We start from the raw sequence: 23,092 nt of genomic DNA on the forward strand, positions 1-23,092 counted from the left end.
CCAGCTCTGGTTCAAGCAGGATGTTGATCAATTGGAGTGGGGTCAGAGAAGAGCCGTGAGAAGGATTACAGGGTGAGACCCCCCTGCCTTGCAGTGATAGACACAAGGAGCTCCAGCTAGTCGGCTTCACACAGAGAAGGTGAAGGGGTGACTTGGTCCCAGCCTGCAAGCACCTATGTGGGGAACAGATATTTACTACCGGGCTCTTCACACGAGCGGAGGAAGGTCTGCCATGATCCAAGGGCTGGAAGCAGAAGCTGGACAAATTGAGGCTGGCAAGAAGGCAATGTTTAACAGTGACAGTAACTAACCGCTGGAACAATTCCCCAGGGCTGTGGAGGGTTCTTGGGCCCTGACCATGTGTAAATCAGGACGGGCTGCTTTGCTAAACGCTCTGCTCTGGGCTGATTTGGGGCGGGTCTCTGGCCGGTGCCGTACAGGTCAGACCGGATGGTCACAGGGGGCCTTGCATGAACCTGTGCACGGCTGGACATCAAGGGAGGCATTGCCGGGATGCTGGGTTAGCAGCCCGACCCTCGGGACAGTGGCGTGGAGATCGGTAATGACTCGCGGGGGTCAGGGCCGTACGGTCTCATCTCTGAGCTGGCACCTGCCCCTGCTCTGCCCCCTCGCTGGGGCTTTGGGGCCAGTTCTCAGAGGGGGGGCCCGCTGAGCCCCCCTCGGTGCTCCCTGTAGCAGCTGGCAGGGACGCCCTGCTCGGTCCGGGGACCCGTGTACTCGCAGCGGATGGAGCCAGGGAGCTGGGTGCGCCCGTCGCAGGCCTGGTGCAGACACAGGCGAGGGGGGCCGGGGGCCAGGGCCTGGCCACAGGAAGGGGCGACGCAGACAGAGCGCGAAGTTACGACTTTCCACTCTGCGTGGTCAGGGCCGGATGCAAGAGCCTCGCTTCTGACGTCAGAGCCCTGCTGCGAGGCGCAAACCACGCCGGCCGCGCTCCGAGGGACGCGGCCCGGGCGGCCAGCAGCAGAGGGGGCCAGTGACTGCGTGACCCGGGCAGGGCGTGGGGCTCGGCGGGGGGGACGTGTTCCTGGCCTGGGGGGCTCTGAATTCCGGCTCTCACCTCCCCAGGGGCGCAGGGCGTTCCCCCCCTCCCCGGCTCCCAGCCCGGCGCGGGATTCGGGAGCTGCCCAGGCCGCTCCGGGCGGATTTGCTCAGGGGGTTCACGGCTCAGAACAGAGTTCAAGTAGCCCGGGCTGTACCAGCCCCCCCGGGGCCCGGGCTGCTGCGGCTTCACGGCTCCGGTACCCGGCTGGCGCGGTCAGAGCCGGCTCCCGGGGGGCTCCGTGGCTCCCTCCGGCCGCATTTTCTCCCTCCGCGCCGGAGGCAGGCCCTGGAGAGGGGTCGGGGGGGACGTGGTCACAGGGAAGCTGAACTCAGGGCCCAGCTAAGGCGGGTGAACCGTGGCTTTTCTGATTTGCTGGCAGTGCTGAAAACATCGGGGGGGGGGGGCGGGGGGCGGGGAATTGCTTCGCCTTGAACCAAAAGCAACAGGTGCCAGAATTGCCAGCCCACAGAGACGGCCAAACCAAGGGGGACTCCAGCTGATGGACGCAGCCGAAAGCCAGCTCAGGGCATGGCTCTGGCCCGGGTGGTGCAGGGGCTCAGAGCAGCTGATCGCTGCCGTCCTTCTGGCCCAAGATTGTTCAGTCTGGGAGCAAAACCCATTCGACAGGAAACGGCTTGTCACGGAGTCCCCGGGCGATGCTCTGGAACTGCTCCCCATGAAGCCGGGCAGGACTCTGGGGAAGTCTCCTCTCGGGGAGCAGCCTGTCTGCAGGACACACAGCTCCCCCGGCTCCACCTTCCTGGGTCTGACCTCGGAGCCTTCAGCCTCCTCTGCCCCTCCCTGCGCTTCCCACAGCCAGTCCGCCCAGGCGGGGCTCCTGGGGAAGCCAGAGGGTCCTGCCCCCCAACTCCGCAGTCAGACAGGACTCTCAGCCAGCCGGGGAAACAGGAGGTTTATTAAACGACAGGAACATGGTCTAACACAGAGCTTGTAGGTGCAGAGAACAGGACCCCTCAGCTGGGTCCATTTTTTTTTTTTTGGGGGGGGGGGGGGGGACAGTGAGCCAGACAACCACGTCTGCCCTTCACTCCATGTCCCAGCCAGCCCCAAACTGAAACTCCCTCCAGCCCCTCCTCCCCTGGGCTTTGTCCCTGTCCCGGGCCAGGAGGTCACCTGATTCCTTTGTTCTCCAACCCTTTAGCTCTCACCTTGCAGGGGGGAAGGGCCCAGGCCATCCGTGGCCAGGAGACAGGGTGTCGGCCATTTTCTGCGTCCAGACCCCTGCACACACCTGCCCTCTAGGGCTCTGCAATGATCATACACCCTTACCCCACCACCTAGATACTTAAGAACTGCCTAGGGGAAACTGAGGCACCCCCACACTATTCAGAGGAAACCTTAAGAACAGTCCCACTTCGTCACATCTCTCCCCCCTTCGAGATCGAACTGAGCGGGGTCACTTTAGCCGGTGACCTGGGGAAGTTCGAAGCCACCAACGTTCCCATGGATGCCCCAGCGTCTCTGCCATTCCTTGGTAGGAGTTACACCAGGCCCTTCCAGTTTCACGCCCTCCCTTAGGTCGGGGGTGGTCGATAGCACTCGCAGGCCGCATGTGGGAAGGTTTATGCGGCCCGTGCCCTTTGGCCACCCCAAAACCCCAGGGGGTCAAACTGGGATTGGGTCTTCTCCCCGACAAGCTGGCCAAACACAGCCACTTGATTATAGGACTATTGAACTTTCTTAACAGCTTTCACTCCATCTGAGACCTTCTCAAAGTTCTCCACACTGGGTCTTTCAACAGGACAGTCAGTGGATCCATTCACAACAGAAAATTTCTGGCTGTTAGGAACTGAAACTGTCTTGATTAAATCACTTTCACACCCTTCAGTGGCAGTAAACTGCTTGCAAAGACTCCATGAGGATTCTTTTCCCTAGGGCCTTTCTATGCAACAATTCACCCCTCACAGAAATTCTGCTCTTACCCTCTTCACCTAGGGCTTGCTCTAGAGGAACACGTTCCTGAGCAACAACAGACTCTTCCTGGGTCTCCCTTACATCCAGAATTACCTCTGGCCCATCCGGCGGATTCCTACACAATCCCCTTTCAGGCAAACTGACAGACTTCCTAGATAAAAGGTCAGAAGCATTCGCCTTCCCTTTGCCACACACAAGTTCAGGAATCTTTTCCTTCTTGCGACAGGTTTCCACACCCTCAGTACGTAACACAATCACATCACCTTCATGCTGTCCTTGTGCCCTCGCTAGGATCTCACCCTGATTAGACAGAGTTGCGACACCCTTTCCCAGCCACACACTAGCAACAGGCAAAATACAAGCACCAGAATTGTCTGGTCTCGGGGATTTTACATAGACCCTAACTGGATGCGACCTAGTTACAGGGCCATTCTCCCGAGCAGACCCAAACTTAGGGCCCTTCCCTTCCTGGGCGTTAGCTGAATCCAGAACCAGCTCTGAGACAACTGCACGACCCTCAACCGTCACAGGCTGAAAGGCCCCTTCTGTCTGCTCCACAGAGAAAGAAGAGCCGGACACACTTTCTCCTTTCCCAGACACACAGCTTGGGATCTCATTCCCCTGGTCCCAGCACACAAGGCTGGTCACAGACAACTGCTTGGAGATCAGGGTAGCTCCCTCCCGAGGCAAGTCAATACCCCTGACAGACACAGGCACATTTCCTTCCCTGTCCCAATTCTCCCCCCAGCTAACAGGTAAGGTCCAGGGACACTCATCTTCCACTCTCCTCGCCTTCCCACCCTGCTGACTAGACACAGCCATCGGCTCACAAGGCTGCCTAGGCTCATCCAGACTTTCCTTGCCAACACCTTGCCACTCCCCACAGATCCCCTGCCCTGCCTGTGTCTCCCCCCACTCAGCTGGGGTCTCAGCTCCCCCTGTGCTCAGCGCTGCCCTTGCTGTCCCAGTGGGGGTAGGCAGTGAGCTCCCTGCTTTCCTCAGTGCATCAGAACCAGGGTGAGCCCCCTCTCCGGTGTGCAGGGGGGCAGGGAGCATCTCTCTGTCCCACCCAGCCCCAGGGGTCTGGTTACAGGCAGGCAGGTAGCCTGAGCCTAGCCGCTCCTCCCCGCTGCCAGCCAGATCATCTGCATTTTCACTGACCATTTCCCTCTCCACCGATTGGTTCCCTGGATTCAAATTCAAACCCTTGGCAGTTACAGGAGCAGGGCCTGGATCCTGCCCCAAAGAGACACAGTCACCCCACAACAGGGTCTTGCAGCTGGTGTCCTGGAGAACCCCAACAACCAGCCAGCCTGACCCCTCCTGGGTCTGCACAGGGATCTGGGCCATAGGCAGGGCGAGGGGCTTCGTCCCTGGGACCCTCACCCAGCTCACACAGCCCCTCAGCCTCTGGGGCTGCACCACCCAGGGCCTGACAACAATTCTCTCTGTCCCAGGATCTCGCCACCCCAGGAATGTCTCCCCATTGACCATCACCTTCCGCTCCCCCTGGGGGTCCGAGGGGCCTGACCCCAGGAAACTCCACACAGACATATAGGTTGGGACCAGGAGTGGGAGCCCGTCCACCTCCCCACCCATCTGGCTGACGGAGTCTGTGGCCTTGGGACCCAGCAAGGGAGCTAGACACCGGGGCTTTTCCGCAGGGTCCCCCTGGTTCAAATCTCCAGCCTGCTCAAAGGCAGTGAGGTTGCATCCACATCCCCCCCTCCTTAACCAGGGGCAGCAATTTAGTCTCGAGGTTCCCTGTGGAACTGGCCCCCCGGGGTCTATCCCCACTCACCCCTGGGAGGTCCCCTAGGCCTCTCCGCTCCCCCACCGCCAGTTCATGCTGCTGCTGCTTCTGCAGCTCTTTCTCGGGCTCTCGCTGTCTCTCACAGTCCTCTTGCTCTCTCGGACTCAGCTCCAATCCCGTCCGTCTCCGATCCCCGGAGGGGGAACCCGATCGTGAAGACCCTCGTCTGGTCGGGGACAGGAGTCTTGGGGATGCCTGGCTACCACTCCAGCTGCTCCCAGATCCTGCGATAGCCCCAGTTGGGTCAGGAATCTGTCCCTTAGAGCGGTCATCCTCCTCCAGCTGCATGATGAACTGTGCTTTGGTGAACTTTCCAATGCTCAACCCTCTCTTTCTGCACAGGGTTACAATGTCCTTCTTAAGGAGACGGTGACAGGCCGTCACTCCGCTCTTCCCAAGTTGTTGTGGACTCACAGGCCTGTGTGCTCTCAGCTCCCCACGGTTTCCAGGGAGAACCCCTAGTGTGCCAGCCCTTCTCGAGATCACCCCCTCTTTGCCAGGGTCGAGCTGCAGACTCCTCCGCCCCTGGGACCGCTCGCTGCAATCCCCAGGGGAACCCTGTTACTGCAAAAGTCCTTCTCTCTGGTCACACACTTCCAGGGGTTAACCGCCCCCTGAAACCGTCTCTCTCTGAATCTTCAGCACACCTGGTCCTCGTCAATCCCCCTTCGTTTTACTGTTCCCCAGTCACTTACTGCAGGAAGCGCCATCCACGGGGTGCAGTACATCCCACCGCTGCCACCAGTTGTCACGGAGTCCCTGGGCGATGCTCTGGAGCTGCTCCCCATGAAGCCAGTCAGGACTCTGGGGAAGTTTCCTCTCGGGGAGCAGCCTGTCTGCAGGACACACAGCTCACCCGGCTCCACCTTCCTGGGTCTGACCTCGGAGCATTCAGCATCCTCTGCCCCTCCATGTGCTTCCCACAGCGAGTCCGCCCAGGTGGGGTCCTGGGGAAGCCAGAGGGTCCTGCCCCCAACTCCGCAGTCAGACGTGACTCTCAGCCAGCCAGGAAAACAGAGCTTTATTAGACGACAGGGACATGGTCTAACACAGAGCTTGTAGGTGCAGAGAACAGGACCCCTCAGCTGGGTCCATTTTGGGGGGCAGTGAGCCAGACAACCACGTCTGCCCTTCACTCCATGTCCCAGCCAGCCCCAAACTGAAACTCCCTCCAGCCCCTCCTCCTCTGGGCTTTGTCCCTTTCCCGGGTCAGGAGGTCACCTGATTCCTTTGTTCTCCAACCCTTTAGCTCTCACCTTGCAGGGGGGAAGGGCCCAGGCCATCAGTTGCCAGGAAACAGGGTGTCGGCCATTCTCTGTGTCCAGACCCCTGTACACACCTGCCCTCTAGGGCTCTGCAACGATCATACTCCTTTACCCCACCCCCTAGATACTTAAGAACTGCCTAGGGGAAACTGAGGCACCCCCACACTATTCAGAGGAAACCTTAAGAACAGTCCCACTTTGTCACACAGCTTCTTTAGATTTCAGGCTTTTAACCGTTGCTTAAGTTTGTAAAAAGGAAACTGGGAGATTAAATGTTTTGATTTTTTTCAGATTTTTCTTTTTTTTCTGCCTTTTTTAGGGTTTTTTTCAGTTTGGCAAAGCCCAGCAGGAATTTGCTCAATGTCCCGGAGTCACCAAATCTGCATTTTTTATTGAAAGAAGTTTTGGTTGACGAGTTTCACCCAGCTCTAGCCACCATGTGTCACTTGCCAGAGGGTGGATTCCTAGGCCTGGGGGCAGAGGTTGTCTCTGAAGGGTGTCAGTTCCCTTCCTGCCCGGCTCTGCGCGACTCCCGGAAGCGGCCAGCATTTCCCTCAGGTTCCTAGGCGCAGAGGCGGCCACAGGGGCTCCACGCGCTGCCCCCGCCCTGAGCGCCGGCTCCGGAGCTCCCATTGGCTGGGGGCAGCACCTGCAGCCGTGGGCAGCGCACAGAGCCCCCTGGCCCCTCTGCCTAGGAGCTGGACTTGCCGGCTGCTTCCGGGAGTCACCTGAGGCCACCCTGAGCCCGCTCCCCACACCCCTTCCTGCACCCCAGGCCCCTGCCCCAGCCCTGTACCCCCTCCCGCACCCAAACTCCCTCCTGGAGCCTGCACCCTGTTCCCCCCCAACCTGCACCCCAACTCCCTTCCCCAGCCCTGAGCCCCCTCCTCATCCCCAGTCCCACCCCACCTCAGAGCCTGCACCCCCAGCCAGAGCCCACACCCCAACCCCCTGCCCCAGCCCTGAGCCCCTCCCACACCTCAAATCCCTCATCCCCCCACACCCCAACCCTCTGCCCCAGCCCTAAGCCCCCTCACACCCTAAACCCCACATCCCCAGCCTCGCCCCACCCCAGAGCCCACACCCTCCAGCACCCCAACCCTCTGCCCCAGCCCTGAGCCCCCCACACCCCAAACCCCTCATCCCCAGCCCCACCCCACCCCAGAGCCCACACCCCGCACTGCAGCCCGCACCTCCTCCCGCACCCCAACGCCCTGCTCCAAGTGAGTGGGGCTGGGGGAGAGCAAATGATGGAGGGAGGGGGGATGGAGGGAGATGGGGCAGGGCAGAGGTGGGGCCTTGGGGAAGGGGTGGGGCAGGGGGCAGGGGTGTTCGGCTTTGTGGGATTAGAAAGCTGACACCCCTATTCTGGGGGCAGATGTAAAGCAGAATGACCCGCCGGGGGTGCAGAGCCGGCAGGAGCTGACAGGTGCTGTAACCCGGGGCCTGGCCCCAGCAGACGCAGCTGAAACCGGGGTGACTGTGTCCCGAGAGCCGCCCGCCGTGTCCCGGGGAGACGGAGACAGAAGGGGCCTCCTGGCTCACGGCTCTCAGCACCCACAAGGACTCTGGAACCGGGGGGTTTGCCTGGGCCTGGGGGTCAGACCCCAGGGCCTCATCCCCTCGGAGTGGTGTAAACCAGGCGTGTCTGCCCCGAGTGCCGGCCAGCCGGGCGAGAGCGGACTCAGGCCCGGGGCGGGGGGGGTGTTTGAAGCCAGTCTCAGGGCGGGTGTATTGTGGGGGGGATATTTTACACAGATTTTGTCCCTTGGTCTTGGGCACGTCGCCCGTGTGCCAAAGGGAGCCGGTCTGCGACGGCACAGCCCCGCCCCGCCGGGATCAGCAATGCCGGGGGCTGGGAACACGCTGGGTGCCACGGTTCGTATGGGACGCTGGAGAGACAATGCCGCTGGCTCCACCTCCCTGCTGACCCGCCGGCTGCCTGGACATCGCTCCCTGGCCTCAGACCGGGCTCTGTGCCGCCCCGTTCCCACCCCAGGAGTCCTGGCTCCCAGCCCCCTGCTCTAACCCACCAGCCCCCACGCCCCTCCCAGAGCTGGGAGAGAACCCAGGTGTGACGAAGCGGGACTGTTCTTAATGTTTCCTCTGAATAGTGTGGGGGTGCCTCAGTTTCCCCTGTGCAGTTCTTAAGTCTCTAGGGGGTGGGAGAAGGGTGTATGATCGTTGCAGAGCCCTAGAGGGCAGGTGTGGGCAGGGGTCTGGACACAGACAATGGCCGACACCCTGTTTCCTGGCAACTTTGATGGCCTGGGCCCTTCCCCCTGCAAGGTGAGAGCTAAAGGGTTGGAGAACAAAGGAATCCGGTGACCTCCTGGCCCAGGAAAGGGACAAAGCCCAGGGGAGGAGGGGCTGGAGGGAGTTTCAGTTTGGGGCTGGCTGGGACATGGAGTGAAGGGCAGACGGGGTTGTCTGGCTCACTGCCCCCAAAATGGACCCAGCTGAGGGGTCCTGTTCTCTGCACCTACAAGCTCTGTGTTAGACCATGTTCCTGTCGTCTAATAAACCTTCTGTTTCCCCGGCTGGCTGAGAGTCCTGTCTGACTGCGGAGTTGGGGGGCAGGACCCTCTGGCTTCCCCAGGACCCCGCCTGGGCGGACTCGCTGTGGGAAGCGCACGGAGGGGCAGAGGATGCTGAATGCTCCGAGGTCAGACCGAGGAAGGTGGGAGCCGGGTGAGCTGTGTGTCCTGCAGACAGGCTGCTCCCCGAGAGGAGACTTCCCCAGAGTCCTGATTGGCTTCCCGGGGAGCAGTTCCAGAGCATCGCCCGGGGACTCCGTGACATGCAGTCCTGTACCCCCCAGTTCATCGCCCCCTTCACTCCAGGCGAGACCCGGGACGGGGCGGTGTCACGGGGTCCCCGGGCGATGCTCTGGAACTGCTCCCCATGAAGCCAGTCAGGATTCTGGGGCAGTCTCCTCTCGGGGAGCAGCCTGTCTGCAGGACACACAGCTCACCCGGCTCCCACCTTCCTGGCTCTGAGCTCGGAGCCTTCACCATCCTCTGCCCCTCCAGGCGCTTCCCCCCACAAGTCCGCAGCCCCCCTCCGAGCTGGTCCCGACCGCGGTCCCTCCCCGAGCTCTCTCCTGCACCGGGCCCCGGGGATGCTGGGACAGCGACAGCCTGAGTCAACACTCGCCATTTCCACGGCGCGGCCGGGCGGCCCTTCTGGTCTGTCTCACCCAGCGTCCGTGGGCGCCCGGCGCTGAGCCGGCCGAGGGCTCTGGATCCCGAACCCGACCGTGTGCCGGGCCAGGGACGCGTCGCACACTTCACACGACAGCCCCGGGGTCTGGGCTGCCCCCCGGGGAGGGCCGAAGGGAGACCCTGGAGTCGTGGGCCCCCCCCAGCATCCCTCTGTGGCACCCTTGCCCGGCTCTTTGGCCGGACGAGCAGCCTGTGCAGGGAGGGGGTTGGGAGCTGCCCAGCTGCGGGGGAGCCGCCAACCTTGCACCCACAGGGCCTGGCTGCAGGGAGGGCGAGGGGCTGAGGCCGTGGGTTTCCCCCAGCTGTGGCTGCTCCCCGAACGCCCCTTCCGTGGGCCCCGGGACAGCGAGGGAGCCGCTGCTTCCCCGCTGTAGGGCGGAGGGTGGGTCCAGCGACCAGAGCCAGGTGTGCCCGGAGCCGGTGCAACGCCGCGGCCCTGGCTGGCGTGAACCGGCTGCCTCAGCTCCGGGCAGCTGCTCCTGGGTCAGGTGAACCGGCTCTTTGCAGGATCCGGAGGAGAGGCCTGAACTCGGGGGTTCACTCCCCAGGTCCTTTCTCTGTCTGCGGGTCTCTGGAGGAGCCGGCTGGGGCCAGGAGACGCCCCGGGGGCTGCAAAGGCTGAGAACGGAGGCGTTCGTTAGCATCCCCCAGCCCTAGCGGAGAAGGGCCGTACAGGTCTCCAGAGATGCAGACAGAACCGCACGTGTAATAATCCGGGCCCCACAGGGGTTCAGCTCGTTCAGTCCTTGCCCCGGGCTTGCTCAGGGTCCCCCAGGCTATCGCCCGCCCCTCCCAGGGCTCCATGCAGCCAGCTCTTGGTGGGCGCGGGCGTCTCCCCCCTCGCCGCCCCCTCGCCCGCTGCATTGCCACCCGGCAGGAGCTCAGGTTACTTTGCAGGTATCTCTGCAGCCAGCCCAGCGTTTCCGCTCCGCGTGGTGCGAGCTCCCGTCCCGCCTGTCACGGACTCTTGGCCCCGTGCGGGCCCTGGGGGGAGCCCCCTTCAGTGCGAGAGCCCTTCTCCCGGGGGTCCAGCCCCTCCGCCTCCTGGAGCCACACCTCTCTGAGCCTTAGCCCGCCTGTCTCTGCCGTGGGCCCCTCAGGGAGTCCCCTCTCTCTGGGCCCCGGGGCCTCCACCCCCCGAAGGGATTGATGCCCCCTGTTCCCTAGACCGGAGCGACTCTCAGCCAGCGTAACACAGGAGGTTTATTGAGCGTCTGAACCCAGCCCAGGAAACTCTCCGGGCCTCAGGCCTGGCCTCCCTCAGCCCGGCACATCCCAGTCTCCCCTGCATCCAGGGGGGCTCTGCCTGCCCCCTCCCTCGAGCCCCGAGCAGCCCCTGCTTCCCCGCTGGGACCGGCTGGTCAGGTCACCGGGGTCCTCTCTTCGCAGCCCATCGTCCCCCCACTGGCCAGACCCGGATGGGCCTCCGGGTCCCCAGGTCACCCGTCGCTGGGGTCTCCATTCTCCAGGCCACTGGCCGGGGTCCCAAGTTCCCTCGCAGGTCCTCTGTGACCACAAACTCCCGCTCCCCTCCCCTCGCTAAACCCGTAGCACCCAGGGAAACTGAGTCCCAGCCCCTCTGCATGCAGACCAAGAAAATCCCCCACTTCGTCACATCGCTCCACCCAGAAACCGCCGTTCTTCCTCGTTGCAGTCTGAGCCCGTCGCTCCCCGCCGGCTGGGATGGTGGGGGGGTGCAGACCTAGCGCTCGGCCATTTCCACTTCAGGGGAGTCCGTCCGGACAGGGAGCTAGTCCTGGGACTCACGCTCTTCGCCATCCAATGTGAAACCTTGATGGGGGGCGGGAGGGGGCAGCGTTAGCCGGGCCGGGGTCCCACTGACCCGCAAACATTTTCGGCAAACAGATTTTCCCACCCGGATAACACATTCCTTTCAACGGAAACTTTTGCTTCTAAAAATTCAGTGTTGGGGGGGGGGGGGCGGGGCGCTTTTGCCCTCCCCTCGACACACGCTAGCTGCTACCGAAGGCGGAGCTGAGCAAGCGGAGAAGCAGCGTGGCCTCGTGGGCCGAGTGCTGAACTGGGACACCTGGGCAACGCACCCCTCCGTGACTCAGTTTCCCCACCTGTGGGATGAGGGTACTGACACCGAGGGGCTAGCACACCCAGGGATGGAAAGCACCAGGCTGCAGTGTTGTTATTAACGGCTCCGAGGTGGCCGGGTTGCCCCTGAGAGAGACCCGGAGCGAGCCCTGCCTTGCAATAAAACGCAAGGAGCCTAAGTCACTCGGGCCCAGTCTCAGCCCGGGCCTCGGGGGGCAGAGCAGAGCCGGCCAGCGGTGAGCGACCAACCCGGGCCTGGCCTGGGCAAGCGGCATCAGGCCCCGGGGAACAGAGCCCAACACGCAAGGAGTTGCAGCTCGGCCGGCCCAGCCCGGGACGCAGGCCGGGGGGGTCCGGTCGCTCTGGGGGGAGCCGAAGGACAACACTGGCCCCGGGACGCGGCGGGCGACTGGCCAGGGACCGACGGCGGAGCCGGAGGGTCTGGCCCAGCCTCCCACGGGAGCAGGGCCGGGCGGGAACCCGGCTGGGAGGAGGCTCCGCAGGACACGGGGGTCTCCCCGCGGCCGTCACTCACCTTCGGGGGGGATGAGCGGCAGCCCCCAATGGATCAGCACCGCGCACAGGAGGGTCACAAGCCCCAGCGTCACGACAGCCATCGCCCAGCCGGGGACTCGCTGTTCCGGGGCTGCCGTGCGGGAAGGAGAAAGGGGGGCTGTGACTGGCCCCAGAGCCAGGGGCCCCGGCCCAGCCAGGAGCCGGCCGGCCCGCAGACCCCAGCCCCGGCAGCACAGACCCCGGCCCCAGCCGCGCGGACATGCCCCTCTCCCTGGATCCAGCCTCCAGAGCCCAGACGCCCAGGTGATGGGCACGGCCCCCCGAGCTCCACCGCTCTTGAGGGGGTGTCCCCAGCGGCAGCCCCCGGGGGGCCACCCGCCGAGCGGCGACAGCAGGGCGGCCGCGGGGGAAGGGGGCTCTCGCCCTGCAGCGCTGACGCCCGCCCGCGCCCGCCCCCGGAGATTGTGGGTGGCATCCCGGCCCCACTCACCAGGCAGGGTCCTGCAGACGCTCATGTTCTGCTTCAGGGGCCCATGGCTTAGGGAGCAGCAGACGGACCCCCCGGGGCGGGGCGTCAGCGACAGCTTGCTCCGCACCTCGAAGGCTCCCTGGCTGCTCGTCTGCAGCTCCGCCGGCTCGGCCTGGCTCAGCCGGGCCCCGTCCCCGTCGTGCCACGTTATCTCGGGCTCGGGGTAACCCCCCGCGGAGCGGCACTGCAGGGTCACCTCTCCCCCAGCCCGGGAGAGCACGGCGAGCTGAGGGGGCTCGTACGGGGCTGGGAAAGGAGAGAAGGGGGGTGAGACTGCTGCCCCCCAACCACAGAAAGGGCTGAGTGCATTGCCAGGCTCAGCCCTCGACAGCCCCCCTGCGCCTGGTACTGCAGCGTCCCCTGCCCCGGCCCCCCAACTCCCCCCGCCCCCGGTCACCACATCTTAAACCACGAGGAGACACGGGGCTGCGGCCCGCCCGTGCACCGGGGACACGGGCTGAGAACGGGCTCCCGTCCAGCTCGCTCTCCAGGGAGCCGGCTCACCGCCCGGGGGACGTGACACACGCGAGCCGGAAGGAAACGCCTGGGAGATTGGGCTGAAAACGACACGGTCGCTGGGGCGACGCATTTCGATTTCTGAGCCGGGGGGGGGTCCCATCCGTGTTAGCTCCGGCTCCCACGTGGGGGCCGCGTCCCTCCCCAGCTCTCCGGCTAGGAGGGGAGCTTCGTTTCCCACAATCCACGCCGGGGGTTGATCCATTGGAGGGGTCAGAGACGAGCCCCAGGAAGGGGGAAAGGATCAGAAACCCGCCCTCGAGGGAGAGACGCCCTGAGCTCCAGCCAGTTCGCTCAACAAAACACCCCCAAGGGCCGACTGGCTCGAGACAGGCCCGGCGCGCAGCGGTCACCTGCCACGCGGAGGACGATGTCCATGCTCTCAGCATCCCGGTCATCCATGACGAAGCACCGGTACACGCCGCTGTCCGAGGGGCGCAGGCCGGCCAGGGCCAGGGCCAGCACCCCCTGGCGGATCCCCTGCAGGAGGAGCCGCGTCCGGCCCCTGAACGCCTCGGCCTGGTCTCCCAGCTGGTCGGCCCCTGCGTGGTAGCTGTGCACCACGGAGAACCCCTCCGGCTCCCGCAGGAGATGCCAGTACACGCCCAGGTGGCGCGGGTCGGCCCCCGGGAGCATGCGGGCCCTGCACTCCAGGGTGACGTCCTGGCCGGCCCGGTGGTAGAGCTGGGGGCTGTCGCTCGCCTGAGGGGCCACGTCTGCAGGTGAGACAAGGGGGGGTTTACCGGGTATCCAAGTACCTGGGGGACCCTCCTGGACAACGCCCCCAACACACAATGCAGCTGTGTCACGGCGCTGCCAGCCCCAGCCCCTCCCAGGAGCTCAGGGAACTCTCTGGCAAAGGATCCGCACATGTGGGTAACAGCCTACTGCTGCCGCCAGCGGGCAGAGGACACTCAGATGGGAAGACCCCGTGGTTCGAATCCGAGAAGCGGGCCCAGCACGGGGCTTTGGGCTCTGGCAGATCTCAGAACCGCGGCACCCAAGCCAAGCGCCCTGTGACCAGCGCGGGGACTCGAATGCACCGGGCTAGATTGTCCCTGGGCAGCTTGGCAGGGTGGGGGCAGGGAGGGGATCAAAGCAGAGGGCCCCACAACGCACAGCTCTCAGGAATCCCATGGGACAGCACCCTTCCCTACCTCCCAGGGGCATCCGAGGACACATACACTCAGAGGTGGTGAGATGCCCAGATGCTCCGGTGATGGGTGCCAGATAAGCCCCTTAGACAGTAGTTCACGGAGTTCCTGCCTTCAGTGCAGCCCCGCTATTGGGCCTGACGGCATCGTTAGCAAGCCCCTGCCCCCCTCCCCTCCCCTCCCAGCGCCCGAGAAACGATCTGGTGGGTTCCCCGCGGGGACTCACCTGGTCCTGTGGCAACGCTTCCCAGCAGTGCTAACCAGCAAGCCAGCCACAGCATCTCTGCGGGCGGGGAGCGGCTCTTCCTCGCACACAGAGACCCAGGGCCAGCCCTGGCCGGAGAATCCCCCCCGAGTTCGCGAATCCGGCCCAGGGCCTCCGGGCGGCGTAGCGAGCTCTGGGCTGGAAGTACAAGTGATCACTTTGAGGGCAGCCTGTCTGTACCGATCCCCTGGGCATGGCCACCCCTTGGGAGACTGCAGGGGAGGAGCATTGACTTCCCCCAGGACAGGTGTTCAAAAAAGGGAGCTGCTAGGACCGTCTGGGGTGGAATCAGCACAGGGGACCGGCCAACCCTGCCGAGACAAGGGGAACCCCAAGGGCTGAAGATGAACCCGTCTGCACAGGCCACCAGACACAATCAGAGTCAGTCTGCAGACAGAGCCTACGGGTGGGTAAGTTTGCTTCCCTGCCGTCGGGAGCAGCCTGCTTTGTCTCACACTGGTCTGGGGCTCTTGTGCTACTCTCCTGGATCCTAAGCAAGGCAGCTGTATTTCATTGCAACCTTCCAGCGGCAGTATCGATGTGTCTATTGAATGTCCCTGGGGTCGGGGGGCTGGGAACAGAGCATCTGGCTGAGCTAGAGCGGAGCTGTCAGGGGGAGACGCCCCATTGCAATTTACAGACTCCCGGGATGCAGAATCCCCCCGTCTGGTCCTGTGGCTAATTCCCCTCTCTGGGGAAATGTGCCCATTATTTCCAGTCTGACGGGTCTCCCGTCAGCTCCTGGCCACTGGGTCTCGCTCTGCCTTTGGTGGCTGCATTACAGAGGCCCCGGCCCTCAGAAACAGAGCTGGGTGTGACGAAGTGGGACTGTTCTTAATGTTTCCTCTGAATAGTGTGGGGGTGACTCAGTTCCCCTATGAAGTTCTTAAGTATCTAGGGGGTGGGGTAAGGGTGTATGATCATTGCAGAGCCCTAGAGGGCAGGTGTGTGCAGGAGTCTGGACACACAGAATGGCCGACACCCTGTTTCCTGGCAACTGATGGCCTGACCCTTCCCCCCTGCAAGGTGAGAGCTAAAGGGTTGGAGAACAAAGGAATCCGGTGACCTCCTGACCCGGGAAAGGAACAAAGCCCAGAGGAGGAGGGGCTGGAGGGACTTTCAGTTTGGGGCTGGCTGGGACATGGAGTGAAGGGCAGACGTGGTTGTCTGGCTCACTGCCCCCCAAAATGGACCCAGCTGAGGGGTCCCGTTCTCTGCACCTGCAAGCTCTGTGTTAGACCATGTTCCTGTCATCTAATAAACCTCTGTTTTACTGGCCGACTGAGAGTCAAGTCTGACTGCGAAGTTGGGGGGCAGGACCCTCTGGCTTCCCCAGGAGCCCCGCCTGAGCGGACTCGCTGTGGGAAGCACACGGAGGGGCAGAGGATGCTGAATGCTCCGAGGTCAGACCCAGGAAGGTGGAAGCCGTGTGAGCTGTGTGTCCTGCAGACAGGCTGCTCACCGGAAGGCGACCGCCCCAGAGTCCTGACTGGCTTCATGGGGAGCAGTTCCAGAGCATCGCCCGGGGACTCCGTGACAACTGGTGGCAGCGGTGGGATGTACTGCACCCCGTGGATGGCGCTTCCTGCAGTAAGTGACTGGGGAGCAGTAAAACGAAGGGGGATTGACGAGGACCAGGCGTGCTGAAGGCTCAGAGAGGAGCGGTTTCAGGGGGCGGTTAACCCCTGGGAGTGTGTGACCAGCGAGAAGGACTGTGCAGTAATGGGGTCCCCCTGGGGACTGCAGTGAGCAGGCTCAGGGGTGGAGGAGCCTGCGGCTTGGCCCTGGGAGAGAGAAGGACTTTTGCAGTAACAGGGTTCCCCTGGGGATTGCAGCGAGCAGTCCAAGGGGCGGAGGAGTCTGCGGCTCGACCCTGGCAAAGAGGTGGTGACCTCGAAAAAGCTGGCATACTTGGGGTTCTTCCTGGAAACCGTGGGGAGCTGAGAGCACACAGGCCTGTGAGTCCACAACAACTTGGGAAGAGCGGAGTGATGGCCTGTCACTGTTTCCTTAAGAAGGACATTGTAACCCTGTGCAGAAAGCGAGGGTTGAGCATTGGAAAGTTCACCAAAGCGCAGTTCATCGTGCAGCTGCAGGAGGAGGACCGCTCTAGGAACAGATTCCTGACCCCAAATGGGGCTATCGCAGGATCTGGGAGCAGCTGGAGTGGTAGCCAGGCATCGCCAAGACTCCTGTCCCCGACTAGACGAGGGTCTTCACGATCGGGTTCCCCCTCCGGGGATCGGAGACGGACGGGATTGGAGCTGAGTCCGAGAGAGCAAGAGGACTGTGAGAGACGGCGAGAGCCCGAGAAAGAGCTGCAGAAGCAGCAGCAGCATGAACTGGCGGTGGGGGAGCGGAGAGGCCTAGGGGACCTCCCAGGGGTGAGCGGGGATAGACCCCGGGGGGCCAGTTCCGCAGGGAACCTCGAGACTAAATTGCTGCCCCTGGTTAAGGAGGGGGGGGATGTGGATGCCCACCTCACTGCCTTTGAGCAGGCTGGAGATCTGAACCAGGGGGACCCTGCGGAAAAGCCCCGGTGTCTAGCTCCCTCGCTGGGTCCCAAGGCCGTAGACTCCGTCAGCCAGATGGGTTGGGAGGTGGACGGGCTCCCACTCCTGGTCCCAACCTATATGTCTGTGTGGAGTTTCCTGGGGTCGGGCCCCTCGGACCCCCAGGGGGAGCGGAAGGTGATGGTCAATGGGGAGACATTCCTGGGGTGGCGAGATCCTGGGACAGAGAGATCTGTTGTCAGGCCCTGGGTGGTGCAGCCTCAGATGCTGAGGGGCTGTGTGAGCTGGGTAAGGGTCCCAGGGATGAAGCCCCTCGCCCTGCCTACTGCCCAGATCCCTGTGCAGACCCAGGAGGGGTCAGGCTGGCTGGTTGTTGGGGTTCTCCGGGATATCGGCTGCGAGACCCTGTTGTGGGGTGACTGTGTCTCTTTGGGACAGGATCCAGACCCTGCTCCTGTAACTGCCAAGGGTTTGAATTTGAATCCAGGGAACCAATCGGTGGAGAGGGAAATGGTCAGTGAAAATGCAGATGACCTGGCTGGCAGCAGGGAGGAGCGGCTAGGCTCAGGCTATCTGCCTGCCTGTAACCAGACCCCTGGGGCTGGGTGGGACAGAGAGATGCTCCCTGCGCCCTTGCACACTGGAGAAGGGGCTCACGCTGGCTCTGATGCTGTGAGGAAAGCAGCGAGCTCGCTGCCTACCCCCACTGGGACAGCAAGGGCAGTGCTGAGCAAGGGGGAAGATAAGACCCCAGCTGAGTGGGGGGAGACACAGGCAGGGCAGGGGATCTGTGGGGAGTGGCAAGGTGTTGGCAAGGAAAGTCTGGATGAGCCTAGGCAGCCTTGTGAGCCGATGGCTGTGTCTAGTCAGCAGGGTGGGAAGGCGAGGAGAGTGGAAGATGAGTGTCCCTGGACCTTACCTGTTAGCTGGGTGGAGAATTGGGACAGGGAAGGAAATGTGTCTGGGTCTGTCAGGGGTATTGACTTGCCTATGGAGGGAGCTACCCTGATCTCCAAGCAGTTGTCTGTGACCAGCCTTGTGTGCTGGGACCAGGGGAATGAGATCCCAAGCTGTGTGTCTGGGAAAGGAGAAAGTGTGTCCGGCTCTTCTTTCTCTGTGGAGCAGACAGAAGGGGCCTTTCAGCCTGTGATGGTTGAGGATAGTGCAGTTGTCCCAGAGCTGGTTCTGGATTCAGCTAAAGCCCAGGAAGGGAAGGGTCCTAAGTTTGTGTCTGCTCGGGAGAGTGGCCCTGTAACTAGGTCGCATCCAGTTAGTGTCTATGTAAAATCCCAGAGCCCAGACAATTCTGGTGCTTGTATTTTGCCTGTTGCTAGTGTGTGGTTGGGAAAGGGTGTCACAACTCTGTCTAATCAGGGTGAGATCCTAGCCAGGGCACAAGGAGAGCAGGAAGGTGTGTGATTGTGTTACCTACTGAGGGTGTGGAAACCTGTCGCAAGAAGGAAAAGATTCCTGAACTTGTGTGTGGCAAAGGGAAGGAGAATGCTTCTGACCTTTTCTCTAGGAAGTCTGTCAGTTTGCCTGAAAGGGGATTGTGTAGGAATCCGCCGGATGGGCCAGAGGTAATTCTGGATGTAAGGGAGACCCAGAAAGGGTCTGTTGTTGCTCAGGAAAGTGTTCCTCTGGAGCAAGCCCTAGGTAAAGAGGGTAAGGGCAGAATTTCTGTGAGGGGTGAATTGTTGCATAGAAAAGCCCTAGGGAAAGGAATCCTCATGGAGTCTTTGCAAGCAGTTTACTGCCACTGAAGGGTGTGAAAGTGATTTAATCAAGACAGTTTCAGTTCCTAACAGCCAGAAATTTTCTGTTGTGAATGGATCCACTGACTGTCCTGTTGAAAGATCCAGTGTGGAGAGCTTTGAGAAGTTCTCAGATGAAGTGAAAGCTGTTAAGAAAGTTAAACCGTCCTATAACCAAGTGGCTGTGTTTGGCCAGCTTGATGGGGAGAAGACCCAATCCCAGTTTGACCCCCTGGGGTTTTGGGGTGGCCAAAGGGCACGGGCCGCATAAACCTTCCCACATTCGGCCTGTGAGTGCTATCGACCACCCCCGACCTAAGGGAGGGCGTGAAACTGGAAGGGCCTGGTGTAACTCCTACCAAGGAATGGGAGAGATGCTGGGGCATCCATGGGAACGTTGGTGGCTTCGAACTTCCCCAGGTCACTGGCTAAAGTGACCCCGCTCAGTTCGATCTCGAAGGGGGGAGAGATGTGACGAAGTGGGACTGTTCTTAATGTTTCCTCTGAATAGTGTGGGGGTGACTCAGTTCCCCTATGAAGTTCTTAAGTATCTAGGGGGTGGGGTAAGGGTGTATGATCATTGCAGAGCCCTAGAGGGCAGGTGTGTGCAGGGGTCTGGACACAGAGAATGGCCGACACCCTGTTTCCTGGCAACTGATGGCCTGGGCCCTTCCCCCCTGCAAGGTGAGAGCTAAAGGGCTGGAGAACAAAGGACTCAGGTGACCTCCTGGCCCGGGAAAGGAACAAAGCCCAGAGGAGGAGGGGCTGGAGGGAGTTTCAGTTTGGGGCTGGCTGGGACATGGAGTGAAGGGCAGACGTGGTTGTCTGGCTCACTGCCCCCCAAAATGGACCCAGCTGAGGGGTCCTCTTCCCTGCACCTGCAAGCTCTGTGTTAGACCATGTTCCTGTCATCTAATAAACCTCTGTTTTACTGGCCGACTGAGTGTCAGGTCTGACTGCGGAGTTGGGGGGCAGGACCCTCTGGCTTCCCCAGGAGCCCCGCCTGAGCGGACTCGCTGGGGGAAGCGCACGGAGGGGCAGAGGAGGCTGAAGGCTCCGAGGTCAGACCCAGGAAGGTGGAAGCCGGGTGAGCTGTGTGTCCTGCAGACAGGCTGCTCACCGGAAGGCGACCGCCCCAGAGTCCTGACTGGCTTCATGGGGAGCAGTTCCAGAGCATCGCCCGGGGACTCCGTGACACTGGGCAAAGGAGAGATTTTCTGGAAATTCTGATAAATCGGTTTGGGGCCGAGGTAAATGTTCCGTTTCAATTTGAACCATTAAAGATTTTTTTTAAATATAAAGTTAAAGAAATTTTGGACTGGAAAAAAAGAAAAATGGACTTTGGGAGCATTTTTTCTTTTTCTGATCCGAGTTCACAAAGCGTTTCCCTGTCACCGAATCTGGATTTTTCTGTCCTTGGAAAATCCTGTCAAGTGAAAAACGTCGCCCAGCTCGAATCAGCCATCTGCCTGCCCAGCTCGTACAGCCCAGGGTCCGGTCACCCGCTGGAGGGAACCCACAGTAACGCGCCCGTCAAGGGACGATGCTGAGCTGACTAAAAGCCTGGGGGCGAAGCCGTCCGCCCCGTCTGGGCACAAAAGGGCTGGGGAGGAAACGGAGGTTCCCTTTGACCCCCAGGCCCACCTGGAAGCTGTCACTGCGCGCAATGCCCGGGACCCAGCCTCACACAGATCAGTCAGACAAGTAGTACACAAAAGTCCCGCATCCATCTCAATAAGATAGCGTCCCTTTAAACGGTGGGTGAGTCCACGAGCGGTGCTCACTGTGCTCTGTGCTTTTGAAGGCGGCAGAAGACAGGCAGAGCTGCAGCCGGTGCGGGGAGCCGGGCCAGCCAGGCCTTTGTATGGTCAGTAAATACCATTATCTGCCTGCTGGGTGCGGGGAAAGGGCTGACACCGCCTGGTGTTTCCCCCGGCTTGGACAGATTCGGGTTTTATGGGCAAATCTCCGTTTCCCCGGCCACGTAACACAGGAATATTTCCATGGACGTGACCATGTGACGATGGGACGCAGCAGGGAGGGGGGAGTGTTGCCCTGGGACTGTGCCCTGGGGAGGGGAGACCTGAGAGCCTGTCACCTGAGCCAGGAGGGGGAGGGGGAGGTGACACCTCTGCCCGGGAATGTGGACACAGGCTGCAGGAGGGAGCCTGCTGGGGGGGTGTAGTTTCAGTTTGGGGCTGGGTGGGGGAACGCAGGGAACCCCAGGGCTGGGGTCTGAGCTCCCTGCTCCCCCAGAAGGACTTGACTGAGGGGTCCTGGTTGTACCCACAGCTCTGTTTGTTCCTGTTGTCCAATAAACCTTCTGTTTTACTGGCTGGCTGAGAGTCTCGGTGAATCCCAGGAAGAGGGGTGCAGGGCCTGGACTCCCCCACACTCCGTGACAGACCAGAATTCACAGCCAGGCATGTGACACGGGTACGAAGCTTTTCCTTTTCGGACTCTCAGCCTCTACTGTCCGGTCATGACTGTCTGACCCACCCACAACTTCCAGGAACTTTGAAAATCGATACAAACATTTAAAATGCTTAAAACTTATAATTTTGCACAACTGAACATTGAAATAAAGAGGTTTAAGTAAAAATCAGAAACAATGCGTAAACCTAAGCGAGCTTGTCGGCCAACGAGAGAGCAAGGCCGCACTGGATTCTGCCAGGCCCGCTTTTAACGGGGCTGCTTCCGACCGTGAGCTGGGCCTTGGCCCAGCCAGGTTCCTGCCTCACCCCCTGTTGTCGACCGGCCTGGGCTTCCCCAAGCCTCTCCCGGAGACTCCCCCGGCCGGAGTGGGACGCGGCCCCGAGAACTGGAACAAAACTCCAGCCAAGGCAGGAGGGGAAACGACACCGACCCCGTTCCGACCACACAGAAGAATTCCTGGGGCTTGGCGGGCCAGGGCGCGGTGGCCGCACAGAGCTAACGGGGCAAGCCGGGGGCGCAGGCCCCCTGGGATCGGCAGGGGTGGGGGTTGACACCCCCTGGCCCTGCGCAGACACAGGGAATCTGGGGCCCTGGCTGGAACAAACTGTAGGCGGGGCTGGTTCGTAGAGCTGGGCGAGGAACGTGCGGGACAGAACAAGGCCCAACGCCCCCAAGACTGGCCCAACTCAGGAGCCGGAGCCGCTCACCTGGGAGAAAGGCAGGACCTGCCCCGGCACGGGAGGACTCGCAGCCTTCGAGGCAAAACTTCAGGGAACCCCAAGAGCCGTTTCCTTGCAAAGAGGCTGTGGAGAAGAAACCCTGCCCTGAGCTCCTGGCCCGATGCCCCGGCCCTGCCTCCGAGGACGCTCGACCATGGAACGAGGAAACGAAGGAAAGATAAAACTTCTGCAATTCTTGTTTATGTCAGTTTCTGCTTCATCGGCTGGAGCCCGCGTCAGGGCGGAGAAGAAATGAGGAATGGCCCTCGTGGGACTCCCCTGACTTCCGCCGGATTCTCTGCTTCGGGCTCAGCCCCTGGGTCCCAGACGGGCCAGGAAATGATCTGGGAGCATGACCCCAACAGGCTCAGAACAAGGAGCTCCCCCCTGGCCCCCACACAGCAGCGAGTGGTCCCAGGGGCGGAGGAGTCTGCAGCTCGACCCTGGCAAAGAGGTGGTGACCTCAAGAAGGACTGGCACACTAGGGGCTTTTCCTGGAAACCGTGGAAAGCTGCCCGGCCTGCGAGTGGCCAGCAGGGAGATGGACGCTAAACGCCTTAAGAGCGACCTGGTGGAGCTGTGCAGGCAGAGGGGGCTGCACATCGGGAGGTCCACCAAGGAACAGCTGATTGCCCAGCTGGAGGAGAGGGATCGCTTGGATGACCCGATCCCTGTCCCGGAGGGAAGCCGCCCGGGGGACGCAGCATGGGCCCTGGGGCCTGACCAGGCTGGGAGGGGTCAGACTGCTGCCCAGGACACCCCGAGACCCTTCCTACCTAGGCCTGGGGGAGGGGCTGGGGGAAGCCCAGCGAATACCAAGGGTACCCTGACCCCAGCAGCCATCAGGGGATCCTCCCGGCGGAGCTCCCCATCCCTGGAGCGGATGCGGCTGGAATGGGAGAGGGAGAGGAAAATGAGGGAGCTGGAGGATCATGAAAAGCAGCCTCAGCATGAGCAGGAGGAGAAGGAGAGGGAACATCAGGAGAAGGAGAAACAGAGGCAGCATGAACTGGAGCTGGCCAGGCTGAGGAGCAGTGGGGCCCCGGCTGCGGTGAGTGAGGGGGGACCCAAGACTGCAAGGAGCTTTGATAAGTGCTTCCTGGCCCAGCGGAAGGAGGGGGAGGACATCGATAGCTTCCTGACGGCCTTTGAGAATGCCTGCGAGCTGCACAGGGTTGACCCTGCAGACAGGCTCCAGTTCCTCACCCCCTTACTGGACCCCAAAGCCGTGGAGGTGTACAGCCGAATGACAGGGGCGGAGGCAGGGGACTACGAACTGTTCAAACAGGCCCTGCTCCGTGAGTTTGGGCTGACCCCCGAGAT

At 62.0% G+C, this 23,092-nt stretch overlaps 1 protein-coding gene across 3 annotated transcripts in view; it reads right to left on the reverse strand.

Moving 5' to 3' along the window:
• LOC122466143 (CD276 antigen-like) overlaps positions 1–22,169 on the reverse strand; it is a 99,578-nt gene extending 77,409 nt beyond the window's left edge. Inside the window, exons 1-7 of one of the 3 annotated variants that reach the window (XR_006291450.1) lie at positions 21,758–22,152; positions 14,309–14,485; positions 13,282–13,644; positions 12,374–12,658; positions 11,903–12,013; positions 10,269–11,094; positions 6,984–6,988 (exon numbers count right to left, since the gene is read on the reverse strand). Coding sequence is in view for 1 of the 3 variants with exons in the window: in XM_043548277.1 (XP_043404212.1) it covers positions 11,054–11,094; positions 11,903–12,013; positions 12,374–12,658; positions 13,282–13,644; positions 14,309–14,363 (855 nt within the window). In the remaining 2 variants the exon portion in view is untranslated. Of the gene's footprint in view, positions 1–6,983; positions 6,989–9,374; positions 11,095–11,902; positions 12,014–12,373; positions 12,659–13,281; positions 13,645–14,308; positions 14,486–21,757 lie in introns of those variants that run through there. The other 2 variants (XR_006291451.1, XM_043548277.1) reach the window with 2 other exon arrangements.
• Between the last annotated feature and the right edge of the window lie 923 nt (positions 22,170–23,092).

Source organism: Chelonia mydas, chromosome 6, assembly GCF_015237465.2.
Source record: "Chelonia mydas isolate rCheMyd1 chromosome 6, rCheMyd1.pri.v2, whole genome shotgun sequence".
Classification (NCBI taxonomy): Eukaryota; Metazoa; Chordata; order Testudines; family Cheloniidae; genus Chelonia; species Chelonia mydas.